The sequence below is a fragment of the Eriocheir sinensis genome, chromosome 18 (genome assembly GCF_024679095.1).
Source record: "Eriocheir sinensis breed Jianghai 21 chromosome 18, ASM2467909v1, whole genome shotgun sequence".
In the NCBI taxonomy this organism is placed as follows: domain Eukaryota; kingdom Metazoa; phylum Arthropoda; class Malacostraca; order Decapoda; family Varunidae; genus Eriocheir; species Eriocheir sinensis.
The window spans coordinates 4,171,399-4,189,626 of record NC_066526.1 but is presented as its reverse complement, the minus strand read 5'-3'; the positions used below and the strand labels follow the sequence as shown (position 1 = coordinate 4,189,626).

The 18,228-nt window shown below is 43.6% G+C and overlaps 1 protein-coding gene across 1 annotated transcript in view; it reads left to right on the top strand.

Annotated features, from left to right (window-relative positions):
- The window catches only part of LOC127000236 (lachesin-like), a 55,925-nt gene that overhangs the window by 34,227 nt on the left and 3,470 nt on the right, over positions 1 to 18,228 (top strand). Inside the window, exons 6-7 of the mRNA XM_050863686.1 lie at positions 10,090 to 10,228; positions 13,349 to 13,602. Of these exons, the coding sequence (XP_050719643.1) occupies positions 10,090 to 10,228; positions 13,349 to 13,602 (393 nt within the window). The remainder of the gene's footprint in view (positions 1 to 10,089; positions 10,229 to 13,348; positions 13,603 to 18,228) is intronic.

Here is an 18,228-nt window from a genome sequence, read left to right as displayed (position 1 = left end):
GCCAGCACCCAAACCCACACTAGTTAACTGTAATTGGTATTTTTTTACTCTCTCAGAAGGATCACCGAAATGGGAGCTTTTTTTCCGGGTATTAATTGGAAATGTTTATAGTTTTTTTTTTTCTCTCCCTGGCGTTACGTAAACAGCTCAAACTAACACGGTATAAAGACAGGTGTCCCTCTGTCTCTGTTGCCTTTCTCCATTCTCTTCCTCTCTCATCACATCCAAGCACTCTATAACCTTCTACATAATAACAGGGAAATCATCTAACACTCGCCGCCCCTCACAATATACAAAACCCACGCAAATCATTCAAACTAACACGATATACACACACGCACATACACGATACACACGTACACACACACTCACACATTCCCCTCGCACCCTCCACCCCCACCCCCTCCCTGACCCCGCATGTCCCCGTTACTCTTCAAACAAACAGTCCACTAACACTGATTTTGGTGAAAGTGATGAAAAAGCAGACCTGCAAATATCGCGCCCAGATACAAATTTCCACACGGCATCGATTGTTAATTTGTGGAGCCCGACAGCGAGAGAGAGAGCGGCGAAATGTTTACTGGTAATTAACACTTTTATCGGGTAGATGCACCGTGGCTCTCTGTATGACTCTACTACCTGCGTCTCTGTCTACCTATGGCTCTCCCTTTCAATGGTTTATCTTCCTCAGTTTTTTTTCCTGTAGACTTATGTGTTTATTTACCTGTTTCTCCTACCTGTGACTCCTTAATTATGACTCTTACTTGTGCTCTCCTAAACCTTCGTCTCTTTCTACCTGTGCTTTTTCTAAATATTAGTGTCCTGCCTGTTCATATTTCTCCCTTTGTAACTTTACTTTCTCTCTATTTGTCTCTCCCTCTGTGTGACTATCCATGGGTCTCTTTTGGCCACTTTGCAATCTTTAGGAGCAGTAAGTAGCGGGCTTTTTTATTATTATTTTTTTTATTTTTTGTTTGTGCCTTTGAACTGTCTCCTTTGCTGTAAAAAAAAAAAACGTCTGTTTCTACCTGTGGCTCTCCCTGTCTGGTCTACCTGCTTCCATTTCTTCTCTGTTTCTTCAAGTATCCTTTACATATGTTTTTCCCTACCTGTGATTTTCTGTCGATTTTTCTCTTACCTGTGAATCATCTGCGCCTGTTATTCCCCAGATGTGTTCCTGTCTACCTGTGGCTCAGTATGTCTGGCCCACTTGCCACTATATTAAATTCCCTCTCTCCTTTCGATTCTTTCCCCTCTTCCACCTTCATATTTCCCCCCACATATCCTCATTGACCTCTCTTCTATGGATCCTATGCTTTCAAATCCTCACTTTCTCACTTGTCCTGCTGTCCTTGTAATCTCCTGTATCCCTCAGTTTTTTTTACCTTTCATCCCTTATCTTTCCCTTTTAATTCCACTCCAGACACCATTCAAATCCTCCTCCCCGTCACCCTTTATATTTCCCCACGTTCCCTTTCTCTCATTTCTTTTCTTTCCCTTTACCTTCCACTCCAGACACCATTCAAAGCCTCCTCCACGTCACCTTCTATATTTCCCCACGTTCCCTTTCTCCCTCGTCTTCCTCGTCTTCTCTCCTTATGATTAATTCTTTTTATATTCCTACTATAACCCATTCTCTTCCTTATAACATATTCTCTCAATAAGGTAAGATTTTTGTCTCATTCTGATTTAACCTTTGATTTTTGCACGTTTTATCTCTCCCATTGCATTTCACTTCTCTACTTCTACATTTTCACTTCCACACCTTCATCTTCCCTTCCTTATAATCTACAGACATATCATCTTCGCTTCATTCTCGTATGACCTTCACGTTTCTTTTCCACCATTTTATTTCATTCCTCTGCAACCCCGTTTTCACTCCGACATCTTGCTCTCCATATAATCTACAGACACAACCTCATCTAAAAGAAAAAAATTCGCTTCATTCCGCTACTAACTTTAAGTTTCTTTCTATGCAATTCAGTTTCCCTTCTCTACATCGTCATTTTCACTTACCCATTCTCGTCTTCTTTATTATCTACAGACACATCATTCTCTTCTCAGTGTACAGTTACCGCTTCAGTTTGGCATCACCCAGAGACGTCCAGGCCCTTCGTTTCCTTCTTCAGGTAATGAATGGAAAAGTAACCTGTGCATCATCACCTGTGGCCCGGCGCGGAGGCATCACATCATAGTTACTTCATCCAGCCCTCAATACGCTGCCTCGGCTGTGTTTCCGATCCCTTTCACAAGACTCCGCGTGGCAATCAGACATGGATTAACTTCTCTTTTCCCGCATTCACCTGCTTTTTTTTCATTTTGGGGAGCGAGGAGGGAGAGGTAGGAACGGAGGGAGAGAAGGGAGAGAAAGAGGAGGAAGGAGGAGGGGGAGGAGGAGGGAAAGAGTAGAAATAGCAGGTTTCTTTCATGACTCGTACAATACGCGTATCGTCTGGCCTAGATTTTGAGCTTGCCCAGCGCAATCACTCACTTTTGTTGGCGTTCTGCACCTCATTAACTTTTCTTAGTTTTCAATGCTTTAAAAGTCGACCTCCATCTAATGAAATACTGAACTACGTAGGTACACCGTCGAGCGTCATTGTTTCGCTGTATCGTTCGCCAGCCATAAAGAAAAAATGTATGAATCGAAAGAAACGAAAAAAAAAGGAAAACGGGCCTCAGATTTTAATGGTTCTTTTCCGACATTTGTAGTGGAAAGATTTTATAATTCATGTTTCTTTTTTGTGTGTGTTTGTTTGTTTTGTTTGTGTTCTTCATCCATGCCGCTTGTCGATGATGGATGACTGACGTTTCATAGCCGAACCTTTTTCTCATTATTATTTTTTGTGTTAGTTTTCGTCGCGTATTCATGTGTTTGGTTATTTGCTTGTTGTCCCTCGTTATCGGTCACTGTGTGCCGCTTCCCGAGTTGCTTTCTTGTGTGTCCGTTGTGGACACCACTGAGTGCCGGGGATCGAGGCCGTGCCTTCTGTGTAGAGGTCGCGGCAGCATCCCGACTACTTCACCGATGAGCTAAAAGGTCGCTGCGCTAGAGACCACTTTTGCGACCTCTGTTTGACGCCCCCGCCACACTGTGGACATGAAGGGTGAAGATGACCCCGCTCACAGTGGGGGCGGGGCGTCAAGCAAAAGTGACTGAAGTGGCTTCTGGCGTGGTCGGTATGCTGCTCTGACGTCTACTCGGAAGGCACGGGTTCAATCACCGGCACTCAGTGATGTTCAGTGCGGGATTATTCACTGCGTTAATGCAATTTCCTTATGTTTCTTGTGTGTGTGTGCGTGTGTGTGTGTGTGTGTGTGTGTGTGTGTGTGTTTGTGTTTTTTTTTGTTTTTTTGTGTGTGTGTATTTACATGTGCTTATATGTATCCGATTATTTGTTAGCATAAATTTTTACTCATATTTTATGCTATCTTTTTTACCATTTCTCGTTTTCTTTCCTTCTTTTTTTTCATATTTGTCGCCACCCCTGGGGTGACGACACGGGCATTAAATGTAGAGTCCGCCAGGGTCAAGCGCGTCCGTCCCTCCGAGGAGGGACCGCAGGCTCATGCAAGGAAGGGGAGGGTGCCGACAGACCGACTCTATCGGCTGGCAGCAGTTTTCTTCTTTTCTTGTTCATTACCTATCTATATGTTTGTCTACTTCTGCCTTTGTACACCTTTTTATTATTTATTCATTAACTTCTTATCCCTATACGTCAGCTGTAGATACCGTACACTTAAGTCGGTCAGGAAGCCCCGCCCCCTCTTCCATAGCCACGGGAGCTGATTGGTTGGATAAAAAGAGCTTGAAGTTAGGAGTCAGTGTTTTACTATGGAGGGAAGGTGAGGGACCAATTTAGGGTGCGGTGACTTTTACCTGTTACCTGCATTTCCTTTTTTGGGGGCAGGGGTCATCGTCACCAAACCAGCGTCCATCTCGTCATTGTACTGAACGGAGCGAAAGAGTGCGTGGCCGTGGTACTAGTTTTTGTGTCATTATCGTATTCATAAGTCGACAGTAATATGTTAAAGTGTATTTCATCATCATCACCCACGCGGAAAGATCGTTAGTTAATGTGCCTGAACGAGAAAGGTCTTTATCATTATTGGCTTCCACGCACAAGTACCACCATTTGCTTTTATCTAATTGTCGTGTCGTAACTTTTGGCCCTCGCAGGCACTGAGGTCGCCCGTGTTGGAATCGCCCGAGAGTGAATTGAACAGAGCGCTGAAGGGCGGAGGGTTGCGTCATTTCATTATCGAAGTGCTTTTTTTCTATCGACTTTATTCCGTCCTGTTACGAAGAAATGCCACTTATGGATATCACTTTGCCATTCCTCTTTTATTCATTTGAAGAAAAATAATCATGAGTTTCTTCTATTGTTACCGGTATTTTTTTTTTTTGCAACAAAGGAGACAGCTCAAGGGCACAAAAAAGGAAACAATAATAAAAAAAAGCCCGCTACTCGCTGCTCCTAAAAAGAATCCAAAGAGGTGGCCGAAAGAGGGGTACAGTCATTGCCTTACTTTCATAACACTTCTATATATTGTCATCATCTCTTTCTCCCATTTTATTTTTACTTTCCTCCATTCCTCGGTTCTTTCTTTCCCATTCACAACTTTCAATAGCCTTTTCCTTCTTCTGCCTCTTTTCCTCAGGACAGTTTTTCCCACCTAGTTCTTTCCTTTTCATTCCAAGCTTCTCCATTCTTTTCCATCCCCTCTCACATCCTCTTCTTTATACTCTCCCTCTTCTCTTCATCCCATACTCTTCCTGACCATATGCACATCCCCTCCTTCCCTTCTCTCCCTTCTCACGACTTATTCTCCATCTTTACGTCTTTTCTCCATCTCCTCTCTTACCCTTCTTTCCCTCTTCACGTCCATATTGCATCTCAGCTTCCCTCTTCATCTCATAGTATCTCTTCTGTATCTCTTCCATCACTATCCAACCCTTCTCTCCCTCTCCACGTCTTTCCTCTATCCCCTCTTCATCTTCCCTCCATCTCCTCTTCAACGCTTCTCTCCCTCCCTACCTCTTCCTTCCATCTTTTTCCCAACTTTCCTCTCCCTCTCCACGTCTTCATTCCCTCTCTCCCTCCTCTTTATTTCCTCCCCTTATTTCCATTTGTATGCCCCTCTCAACCCATGTCACCTTTCCTCGTTTCTTTACTTGTCCTCACGTCTCCTCCCACACATTTTTCCGTCTTTGTTTTCCCCTTTTTTCCATGATTGCTCCCTCCTTTACTTTTTGTTCACTTTTCAGCTCCTTATCATCGCCTTCAAACTCTATTCATCCATTCTTTTCCACAACAAATTCTATTCATCCATTCTCGTCCACAACAAACTCTATTCATCCATTCTTGTCCACAACAAACTCTATTCATCCATTCTCGTCCACAACAAGGTCTATTCATCCATTCTTTTCCACAACAAACTCTATTCATCCATTCTCGTCCACAACAAACTCTATTCATCCATTCTCGTCCACAACAAACTCTATTCATCCATTCTCGTCCACAACAAACTCTATTCATCCATTCTCGTCCACAACAAACTCTATTCATCCATTCTCGTCCACAACAAACTCTATTCATCCATTCTTTTCCACAACAAACTCTATTCATCCATTCTTTTCCGTAAGAAACTCTGTTCATCCATTCTCGTCCACAACAAACTCTATTCATCCATTCTCGTCCACAACAAACTCTATTCATCCATTCTCGTCCACAACAAACTCTATTCATCCATTCTCGTCCACGACAAACTCTATTCATCCATTCTCGTCCACAACAAACTCTATTCATCCATTCTTTTCCACAACAAACTCTATTCATCCATTCTCGTCCACAACAAACTCTATTCATCCATTCTCGTCCACGACAAACTCTATTCATCCATTCTCGTCCACAACAAACTCTATTCATCCATTCTCGTCCACAACAAACTCTATTCATCCATTCTCGTCCACAACAAACTCTATTCATCCATTCTTTTCCACAACAAACTCTATTCATCCATTATTTTCCGTAAGAAACTCTATTCATCCATTCTCGTCCACAACAAACTCTATTCATCCATTCTCGTCCACAACAAATTCTGTTCATCCATTCTCGTCCACAACAAATTCTGTTCATCCATTCTCGTCCACAACAAACTCTATTCACCCATTCTCGTCCACAACAAACTCTATTCATCCATTCTCGTCCACAACAAATTCTGTTCATCCATTCTCGTCCACAACAAACTCTATTCATCCATTCTCGTCCACAACAAATTCTGTTCATCCATTCTCGTCCACAACAAACTCTATTCACCCATTCTCGTCCACAACAAACTCTATTCATCCATTCTCGTCCATAGCAAACTCTATTAATCCATTCTCGTCCACAACAAATTCTGTTCATCCATTCTCGTCCACAACAAACTCTATTCATCCATTCTCGTCCACAACAAACTCTATTCATCCATTCTCGTCCACGACAAACTCTATTCATCCATTTTTTCCACTTCACTCTTTTTTTTTGTTTGTTTGTTTTCTCTCACACTTTTCCTCGTTATCGTTTCTGCATCTTTGCGTCCCTTGCCTTCCTTCTAGCGCTTTTGATCCTTCTCTTTCCGTCTATATACGTTCCTCCTCTTTTTCTCTTTCCTTCTCTCCCCGTCTTTTTTTGTTTTTTTGTTTTCATGTGTTTTTTCCTCTGTTCTTTATCTTCTTCCAATCTCCAGACTCCTCCAATTCTCTTCCTTCCATTCTCCCCGTCCTCCTATTTTGCCATCTCCAAGTCCTTATTCGTCTTTTCTCTCCCTTCCTTCCTTTTTTCTTCCTTTCCTTCACCCTGTTCTCTTTTTTTCCGTCTCCAAGGTTTTCTTTCTCTTTTCTCTCCCTTCTTCCACTCTCCACACCCGCCTTTTCTCCTTCTCTCTCTTTCGACCCGTCCTCTTTTTTTCAGTTTCCAAACCCTTCTTCTTTTCTCTCCCTTCTTCCAGTCTCTACACTCCCTCCTCTTCTTTCCCTTCTCTTCTCCCTGCTTTCTTTTTTTTCCGTCTCCAAACCCTTCTTCCTCTTTTCTCTTCCTTCTTCAAGTCTCCACGCTCCCTCCTCTTCTTTCCCTCTTCCTCTCCCCGCCGTCTTTTTTCTTCCATTTTCAAGCCCTTCTCCCTCTTTTCTCTCCCTTCTTCCAGTCTCCACGCTCCCTCTTCTTTCCCTCCTCCTCTCCCCGCTCCCTTTTTTTCCATTTTCAAGTACTTCTCCCTCTTTTCTCTCCCTTCTTCCAGTCTCCACGCTCCCTCTTCTTTCCCTCCTCCTCTCCCCGCTCCCTTTTTTTCCATTTTCAAGCCCTTCTCCCTCTTTTCTCTCCCTTCTTCCAGTCTCCACGCTCCCTCTTCTTTCCCTCTTCCTCTCCCCGCCCTCTTTTTTTTCCATTTCCAAACCCTTCTCCCTCTTTTCTCTCCCTTCTTCCTGTCTCCACGCCTCCTTCCCCCCTCTCCCTGCTGTCCCCTCGCCCTTTTACCGTCCGGGGCTCTCACACGCCCTAATAAAATGCGTACAAGTGCTAGAAGGACTAATATAGTTTCAGGGTGGCGCCCAGACCCATCACTTGGCGGAAAATACAATACGTTCCGCTTTTTCCTCCGTGATTTTATCGTTTCCCCATTGGCTGTAACAGTGAAAGGGAAAATTATGGCGACTTTTAATGGCGCGCGAGGAAATACAAAGTTTTCATGAACCAACAAGGGCGGTGAACAAGGCAAAGAAAATGTTCACCCTCAGAGGTTTTAGCCCCCTCGACCCCAACCCCGCCCCGCCCCCGCCTCGCCCTCCCTCCCCCACCCCTCCAGCCCCGCCCCTGTTAAGTTCTGGGATTGGTTTTTCAAGTTTTAAGGCGACGACGGCGGCGGCAAGAATGGGAGAGAAAAAAATATATATACTCAAAGAAAATAAAGGGGGAAAAACACAAACTTTTCTTTTGTGGTCCCTTTTAATATTAGATTAACTTCTCCCTTCCAAAAGTTGACAAGTTCCCCGTGTGTGTGTGTGTGTGTGTGTGTGTGTGTGTGTGTGTGTGTGTGTGTGTTCCCGCGGCGCAAAGATAAACACAGATAACAATGTTGAAATTAATGTACTTTAAAAAGACGCCGTTTGAGGGTCGGCCGCAAGGGAGCCGCCACGCGCGCTAACCAAACGACGTGCTCTGGAAACTGAGCGAAGGAACCTGAAAACGAAGAGAAGCGGGAGGGCGCGGGGCCGAGGGAGTTAGAGAGACGTATAAGGAGAGCCGGAGAATATTTCACCGGCGCCCCCGACACGAGAGGGCGCGGTTTCTTGACCCAAAACATGTGGAAGTAAACTTTTAAAGGACGAGGTAAAGTGGCTAACGCGGAGGCCATTCGAGGTATAGGTGTGGCGACTTACCTGGTGTGTGATAAAATGATGTACAGGTGAGAGAGATGAGATGTAATTGCCTTGTTTGGTAGTTACGTAGGTGTTTGATTGCATATAGAGGTGTGATATTCTTTTTTTTTTTTCGTTCTCTCTCTCTCTCTCTCTCTCTCTCTCTCTCTCTCTCTCTCTCTCTCTCTCTCTCTCTCTCTCTCTCTCTCTCTCTCTCTCTCTCTCTCTCTCTCTCTCTCTCTCTCTCTCTCTCTCTCTCTCTCTCTCTCTCTCTCTCTCTCTCTCTCTCTCTCTCTCTCTCTCTCTCTCTCTCTCTCTCTCTCTCTCTCTCTCTCTCTCTCTCTCTCTCTCTCTCTCTCTCTCTCTCTCTCTCTCTCTCTCTCTCTCTCTCTCTCTCTCTCTCTCTCTCTCTCTCTCTCTCTCTCTCTCTCTCTCTCTCTCTCTCTCTCTCTCTCTCTCTCTCTCTCTCTCTCTCTCTCTCTCTCTCTCTCTCTCTCTCTCTCTCTCTCTCTCTCTCTCTCTCTCTCTCTCTCTAACTCTCTCTCTCTCTCTCTCTCTCTCTCTCTCTCTCTCTCTCTCTCTCTCTCTCTCAGCATAATCTCGCCTTCTTCACTTAAAAAAACGTTCTCGAAAACAGTTTCCTTCGTGACTGCGTGAATATTTCCTTCCATTGTTGTGCTCCGTAAAGGTTTCTGTTTTCGATAACGTCACCTTCGCCTGGTCTGAACGTTGACGCTTAAAAGTATTTCTATGATTACGTTTTTTCGATATTTTGAGATTATGCTAACCGGGTATTTCTTTTTCGCCATGCCCTGTGACCTTTTGTGTAGAGAAGTGTTTTTTTTTTTTTTCTTTATAATGGTAATACACACACACACACACACACACACACACACACACACACACACACTACCCCCCTCCCCCCCTTCGCCCCACCCCACACACATAACACACAGCTTCTCCACCATCATCATCATCATCATCACCACCATCTCCATCCTCCTCCTTCATCTTCTACAGGTGTTAATTAAATTACCTGTGTACGTGTACCTGTGCCTGACTGAATGATGGGCCCACCTGTGTGTTATCTCGGGTCACCTGCTACTTTCTCATCGAAGTCACCGTCTGCATTTAAACCGGTGACTTTTTTTCAGAGATGTATGTTGTTTTTTGTATTATTTATTTTTTTATTTTTTTCAACAGCGGTTCTTTTTTTTGCATTCTGTTGTAATTTTTGAGGGGTAACTCGACAGTAGCAGATAGTATGTAGAGCAGGATTTGTGTGTGTGTGTGTGTGTGTGTGTGTGTGTGTGTGTGTGTGTGTGTGTGTGTGTTTTGTGTGTGTGTTTCTGTGTGTTCGCATCTTTACATATTACTCTCGATTTATCTAACAAAACGAAAATGACTTTAAAATGCCCTTCCATCACTTTACCGTCATGGGCAGTGATTAGCGGGACTTTTTTCCATCAGTCACTTTTTCTGCCCTTGAATTGCTTCCTTTGTTGTAAAAAAACGTACATATGCCCTTTTTTTTGCCCTTGACCTGCTTCCTTTGCTGTAAAAAAAACGTACATATGCCCTTTTTTTTCTCTTTTTTTTCCCTGGAGTTGCTTCCTTTGCTGTAAAAAAACGTATATATGCCCACGTATCTTTATGTTAGTGTCGCATTACCTGTGTCTCCTCCTTGCCAGTCGAGCCCAACGTCCACGTGCCCAGTCAGCTGGTGGCGACCCCGCTGGGCAAGGACCTCCGCCTCTCCTGCCACGTGGAGGCGTTCCCCAAGCCCATCACCTTCTGGAGGGTCAACAATGAGATCATGATTCTCAACGGGTAGGTTCTGATGCCACCAGGTCTTAAGGGTGTGAGGAGGGTGCAATCATAACAGAATTTTAGATGTTTTATTGTTTCCTTGGAGGTGTTTCTTAAGCCTTCTAGATAATAAACACTAAATCATGATCTTCAGTGGGTAGGTTTGTATGTCACGCAGCTGATCTCAAGGGATTCAATGAGTGTGAGGAGAGATTGATTAAGATAGAATTTTAGATGTGTTGTTTCTTTGGAGAAGTTTCTTAAGCCTTCTAGATAATAAACACTAAATCATGATCTTAAGTGGGTAGGTTTGTATGTCACGTAGCTGATCTCAAGGGATTCAATGAGTGTGAGGAGAGATTGATTAAGATAGAATTTTAGATGTGTTGTTTCTTTGGAGAAGTTTCTTAAGCCTTCTAGATGATAAACACTAAATCATGATCTTCATCGGGTAGGTATTAATGGCACACATTTGGTGTTAACCCGTCCGCTGCGATTGGCACGGATTTCGCCCTCATTGGTGGCCTGGTAACATATACTCCTAGGTCTTTCTCTGCCTCTGTGGTGGATAGTGGAGTGTTTCCCATGTGGTATTGGTATGCTTGATTTCCCCTCCCAAGGTGCATGACTTTACATTTTTCTTCATTGGATTGTAGCATTCACATTTTGTTCAATTCCTGTATCTTGGTGATGTCTTCTTGTAGGGAATCTGCAGTCACGGGGGATTCAAACGGTGAGAGGAGAGTTTGATGATGAAAAAATTATAGACGCCTTGTTATCTCTCTTTGGAGGTGTTTCTGAAACCTTCTAGATGATAAGCACTAAAACATTAAGTCATTATCTTCATTGGGTAAGTTATCATGCGACACTTCTGGTTTTAGTAAGGAACTGGAAGGATGTAATGGAGAATCGATCAAGATAGAATTTTTGTGTGTGTGTTTTAAGAAGTTTTCCAGCCTTCTAGATGGTAAACACTAAACTATGATCCTCAGTGGCTAGGTTCTGACCCTCCCATCAGATTTCAATGGGTTCTGAAAGTCTAAATGGGATTCTGTTTAGGATTTAAATGTTTATGTTTTTTTCTATCATCAGTGGGTAGGCTCAGATGCCACTAACTAATTATAACGCTCTTTGAAGGTGTAAGGTATATTGGTAAGGACGAAGAGGTTTCTTATACTTTTTATGTGTATTCTGATATTGATGTGTGAGCTTTCGATTGATACTTATGGATTCGAGTTGGGCTCAGTTTTTTTTTCTCTCGGGAAGTTCATTGCAGTGATCCATATTTCTTTTTATATTACTCGATGATAAAGCTCGTGTTGTTATGTATCATGGCTGTTGGATTAGTAATTTAGATCATGTTTTTTATTTTTTATTTACACCTATTTATGTGATGGTTTTCCTCCTAGTCGTCGTCGTCCTCCTGGTCCTCCACCTCCTCTTCCTCCTCCTTCTCTTCCTTTTTCTTCCCTTTCCTCTCTCCATTGTTCTCTCCCTCGTGCTTTTGCTTCGACCCCTCCCTCGTCATCGTCATCGTCTTTCTCCTTTTCGTTCTCCTCCTCTTCGTCCCTTCCTCAATTTCCTTTTTTCCTCCTACTCTTTAATTCCTCCTATTCTCCCTCCTTAACTTCCTCCTTTTACTCCTCCTTTTACTCCTCCTTTTCCGCCTCACCATTCTTCCTCTCCTTTCCTCAACCTCCTCCTTTTCCTCCTTTGATTCCTCTTTTCCTCCTCCTCATTTTTCCTCCTCCTTTTCCACCTTATCTTCCTCCTCTCCCTATCTTTCTCTCCCCATGCAATAAATCACGGAGCTATGCCTCATTCCCTCCCTCCCTTCCTCCTTTCCTTCCTTCCTTCACGCCCCACGCCTTGCCCTCCCTCTCATTGCCTTCCCTTGCCCGTGAGCACCCGCGCGTGTCTTCAAGCTGGATATTTAATTACATCTGTGTTGGCTTTAATTAAATATGATGGTGATGCTTCTTACTGATCATAGCGTCGGAAAGGCATTGGATCTCCCTTTCCTGAAATAGAATGGTTTATATTGTATTGGATTGGATTGGAGTGGATTAAGGTGATGGGGATTGATACGTGATAGACGGTCTGAAGTATATCCTTTTTGTAGACTGGGATTTTGTATCTTGTTATTTTTTTATCTCCTTCCTTGTTCTTCATGTGCCATTTTCTATATCTTCATTTTTTTTCTCGAACTCAACTCTTCTCCTTTTCTTCCGTCTTCTCCTTCGTGTTATTTGTATCCTCTTCCTTCTATTTAGCATCCTTTCTTTTCTTCTTTCTTCTCGTGCCATTTTCTTTACCTTGATTTTCTTTCCCCAACTCATCTATTCTCGTTCTCTTCCCTTTCTCCATGTCGCTTGTATCCTTGTACTTCTACTTTTGCATCATTTTTCTCTATCTTCATCTGTACTTCCACGTCGTCATCACCGTTTTTGACACTTTTCCTCTCCTAGTCTTCCTCCTTGTCCTCCTCGTGCTGACAGTCTCTTTTCCTCACTTCTTTTTCTCATTTCCACGTCCTCATTTCAACTTCACCTTAATTTTGTACTCTTGTTTTAGTTATTCATTTTTCTTCGTCATTCTCATACTCTTCCTCATTCATCCTCGTTCTTCAGGTTTTCTGCTCCTCTTCTTCATGTTCGCCTTCCATGTTTTCTGTCTTTTCTTTTCTTCATCTTCCTCTACCTTGTCCTCTCACTCATTCTCGACCTCTTCTTTCTTGTCCCCCAGTCATTCCGTCGCTTCTCTTCCTCATTCTCCTCTTCCTTCTCCTCTCACTCATTCTCGACTTCATCTTTCTTGTCCTCCAGTCTTTCCGTCGCTTCCCTTCCTCATTCTCCTCTTCCTTGTCCTCTCACTTATTCTCAACCTCTTCTTTCTTGTCCCCCAGTCTTTCCGCCCCTTCTCTTCTTCATTCTCCTCTTCTTTGTCCTCTCACTCATCATCGTTCTTCTCATACTTGCCCTTTATTCCTTCCATTCCTCCTCTTTTACATTCTCCTCTTAACTTGTTCTCTCTCTCTTCATCGTTCTTTTCGTTCTTGTCCTCTAGTTTTCCCATCTCATCTCCTATTCACTCTTCTCTTACTCCTCCTCTCTAACCCTCGTCCTCGTCCTCGTCCTCCAGGCCAAAGTACAAGGTGGATGAGTCGTCCTGGTCGTACCACACCAACATGTCGCTGCTTATACGGAACGTCGAAAAGTCGGACTTCGGGACCTACACGTGCGTCGCCAGGAACTCCATCAGCCAGGCGGAGGGGCAGGTGCGCATTTACGAGATCGAGCCCCCGCGCCCCGCCACGCACCGCCCTACCACCGACCGCGGCCCTCCAGGTGGTAACAACGTCTTCAACTCCCTCGATCACAGTGCCAAGTCCTCAGGTAAGAAAGGCCAGGATCCGCAGGTGTGAAGGGGAGATGTGCTGGGCTGTGTGTGTGTGTGTGTGGATGTGTGTGTGTTTTGTCTTCCTCGTTTTCCTCTTCTTCCCGCCCCCCCCCTTCTTGTTCTCTCCCTCCCTTGCTCTCTTTCGTGCCCTTTCTCGGCCTCGTCCTCGTCTTTCTCCTCCTTGTTCTCCTCCTCTCCGTCCCCTTTTCAACATTCTCCCTTTCCTCATTCTCCTTAAATGCCTCCTTTTCCTCCTCCCCTTAAACCTCCTCCTTTTCCCTCCTCCTTTTTCTCCTCCTCCTTAAATTCCTCCTTTTCCTCTTCCCCTTAAACCTCCTCCTTTTCCCTCCTCCTTCTCCTCCTCCTCCTTGAATTCCTCCTTTTCCTCCTCATTAACTTCCTTCATTTTCCTTCTCCTTTTCCTCCTCCTTTTCCTTTGTTATTGCTGTTTTTTTAGTATTCTTTTAGTAGTGTTTTTTTAATATCCTAAATTAGTACTGGTAGTTTTTTTCTTCCTATAGTGTTTTGCATTTTCTTTTGTTTCTCTAATTGTCTTATTGTTGTTATTTCTTCAGTTGCTGTAGTGTCATGTGGCCGGTTCTTTAGTCTGGTCTGATAGCCAATAGGAAAACATATTACTTGTTTCTCTCTACTGTTATAACCTTTGTCCCTTTTCTCCTTTTTCTTCATTTCTTTCATTCATTCTTTATAATTTTCCTTTCCCTTAGTACCTTTGCCTCCCATTCTCCCTTTTCTCCTTTTTCTTCATGATCACTCCCTTTATCATTTTCCTTTCCTCTAGTACCTTTGCCTCTCATTCTCCCTTTTCTCCCTTTTCTTCATAATCACAACCCTTTATAATTTTCCTTTCCTCTAGTACCTTTGCCTCCCAGTCTCCATTTTCTCCTTTCGATCTCTTTCTCTCGACCATTTCCATCATCCCTTTTTCTTGCACTCAGTCTCTGCCACCTCTTCTTTTTCTTCGTGATCACACCCTACGCCATTTTCTTTTCCTCCAGTGCCTTTGTCTACCGTTGTCTTCGTTTTCTCCTTTCGATCTTTCTCTCCACCCTTTCCAACATCTCCTTTCCATGTAATCACTCTCTATAACCTCTCCCTCTCCTTTTCCTCCATCCTACACTTTTACTCTTCCCCTTAAACTTTCTTTCCTTCACACTCTCAGCATTCTCTCCCTCCTTTATTTTTAGCAGCCTCCTTCTATCTCCTCTCCTCCATCTCTCTTCTCATTTCATCGTTTACAATTCCCATTCCTTCTGTTTACTCTCCGATCTCTATTTTCCTCCCTATCCACACTTCCTTATTTCTCGTTCTCCTTACACCTTCTGTCTTTCACTCTCCCTCCCTTTAGTTTCCTTTCCTACACACTCTTATTCTCTTCTACCTTGCATTATTTTCTTTTCCTCCTCTTTCATTTTTGCCTCCTCCATATACCCTTCCCCTCCCATTCATATCTTCGTCTATCCTCCTCTCCTTTCCATTCTTTTTCCATACCATCTCTCTTCTTTTCCCTCCCTCCACTTTCCGCCATCCACTCTCCCTCCTTCCCTACAGGCCTTTATTTCTCTTCGCCCTTCCATTCCACTCCCTGCCTCCCTCCCTCTCGCTCCCCGTTCCGGCCCTTTTCTCCGCTTGGGACCCACGGCGACCAGCAAGCGAAGGAACATTTCAGCCTGTCACCCTCGTACTGCCCCCAATACGTCTATTCGAGAGAGAGAGAGAGAGAGAATCTACATATTTCCCACATTATTCAATATATAAAAATGTTTCTTATAAGTGCCGTTCAAATTATATGTGTTTTGGGTCAGTATTCTTGCATTCAGTATTTTCTCTTCCCTCTTTCTGTTTTGTTTTTTTATTAGTTACCGAAATATCAACTTTCACCTTAAAAAGTAAAACGAAATAAAATCATGGACAAACTTTTGCTTCCAGGTGTTAAGAGCGGTTTGTCTTCTCGTTCTTAGTAATGAATAGATTGATTAACTCCTTTTGCCGACGTTCACTGCCACTTTGCCACATGAACTTCGCCACAAACAACTCTCAGTATCCGATTAGTTTTTTTTTTTTTCCGCGGGAGACAAACGAGAAATCTTCCGCCTTGTCAAAATTAAGCGTCTTGCCTTTGCTTTTTCTCTGCACTCTCGTTAGAAGGTCCTTGTTGCTTGTTGTTTTATGCTTTCTATTTCGTACGTCTTTTGTATAGCGTGTGTTTCTTCTTTTTTCCTTTTCTTCACTTTCTATTTGAGGTCATTGATGTTTGTGATTTCCCTGTGTTTGTGGGAGGTGGGAAGTTGTGTGTGTGAGAGAATGTGTGTGTGTGTGTGTGTGTGTGTGTGTGTGTGTGTGTGTGTGTGTGTGTGTGTGTGTGTGTGTGTGTGTGTGTGTGTGTGTGTGTGTGTGTGTGTGTGTGGTCTAAAACGTCCTTTTGGATGGACATATTTATTTTCCTTTTCCATGATTTAATTGTGTACATGATTCGCTTATTGTTTTATTTAGTTCATCTTATTATTTTACTTTTGATGTTACTATTGCTACTACCATTACTCTTTCTTCTTCTTCTTCTTCTTTTACTACTACTACTACTACTACTACTACTATTACTACTACTACCATCACCACTACTACTACCATTATTTGTACCTCACTACCACTACTATATAATCATTGCACAGTAGGAGTAGGTAGGAAGACACCTACCGAACGGGCGTTTCCCTTTTGTCTCATCAACACCAGAGAGCAGTTCAGCATGCTCTCAAAAGATAGTTCCTCTCTCTTTTTACGCCACACTACATTCACACGACACACACACCTTTTCCCAAAATTCAAAATTCAAAATGGCTAACGAAAACATTGCCTCGGAGTCCCCGCCTGGGGGGGGGGGGACATAAATTCTCCCAGTGAGGACTCCCCTTCTGGCTGCCGACTTGAGAGGTGTCCTGATAACTCCTCGAACCTTCTCCTTATCAATTTCTGCAACATTCGCGGTCTTAGTTCTAATTTTCATTCTGTGGAACACCATCTCTCCTCCTCTAAACCTCACCTTCTCTTCCTCACCGAAACACAGGTTTCTGAGGCTACTGACAGCAACCTCTACTCTGTTCCCTCCTACTATCTCTATCCTAAATTTCAATCCAAAGCTGGATGTTGCGCCTACGTGCGCAACGACATCACTTGCTCTCGTGCCCACGACCTTGACCCTTTTGAATTTTCCACCATCTGGCTAAGACTTCATTGTCATTATATTACTAAATACATCTGTGCTGTTTATCTCTCGCCTAACTCTACTAACTATGTAAAATTTTTTGACTATTTGAACTCTAAAGTGAAGCACATCTTGACTCACTCTCCCTTTGCTGAAATCTCCATCTTGGGAGATTTCAATGTTCACCACCAGCTTTGGCTTTCATCCTCTTTCACTGACCAGCCTGGTGAACAAGCCTACAACTTTGCTCTCCTCAACGATCTAGAGCAGTTGGTTCAGCACCCTACTCGTATTCCCGACCGTCTTGGAGACAGGCCCAACATTCTAGACCTCTTCCATACCTCTAATCCTTCTGCTTACTCTGTCAAACTGTTCTTTCCGTTGGGCTCCTCCGATCATAACCTTATTTCTGTATCCTGTCCTATCGCTCCTGTACATCCTCTGGACCCACCGAAGAGGCGATGCTTCTGGCATTTTGCTTCAGCTGGGTGGGACGACCTGAGGAAGTACTTTTCCGATTTCCAGTGGAATGAGTACTGCTTCCAGGAGAGAGACCCCTCTGTGTGTGCTCAGCGCATCACTAAGGTGATTGTCTCTGGAATGGAGGCATACATTCCACGTACATTCTCTACTCCTCATGCTAAAAAGCCTTGGTTTAATCATGCTTGTTCTCCTGCTATTAAAGATAGAGAGGCAGCTCACAAAAGGTTCCAGAGCCTTCGAACTCCCGCTAACTTTGATCTTTACATTTCAGCCTGGAATCGTGCCAAATCTAATCTCCGATTTACCAAAACTTCTTTCATTAATAGAAAATGTCAACACCTTGCTTCTTCTAATTCTTCCCGTGATTTCTGGCATCTAGCCAAAAATATCTCATCCAATTTCACTTCTTCCTCTTTCCCTCCTCTCCTTAACCCTGACGGCAGCACTGCCGTCTCATCTGTCTCTAAAGCTGAACTCTTCGCTCAAACTTTCTGTAAGAACTCCACCCTGGACGATTCTGGGCATATTCCTCCTACTCATCCCCCCTCTGACTCCTTTATGCCTGTTATTAAGATTCTTCCAAATGATGTTTTCTATGCCCTCTCTGGCCTCAACTCTCAGAAGGCTTATGGACCTGATGGAGTGCCTCCTATTGTCCTTAAAAACTGTGCTTCTGTGCTGACACCCTGCCTGGTCAAACTCTTTCGTCTCTGCCTATCAACATCTATCTTTCCTTCCTGCTGGAAGTATGCCTTTGTACAGCCTGTGCCTAAGAAGGGTGACCGTTCCAATCCCTCAAACTACCGCCCTATAGCTTTACTTTCCTGTCTATCTAAAGCTTTTGAATCAATCCTTAACCGGAAGATTCAAAAGCACCTTTCCACTTCTAACCTTCTATCTGATCGCCAGTATGGATTCC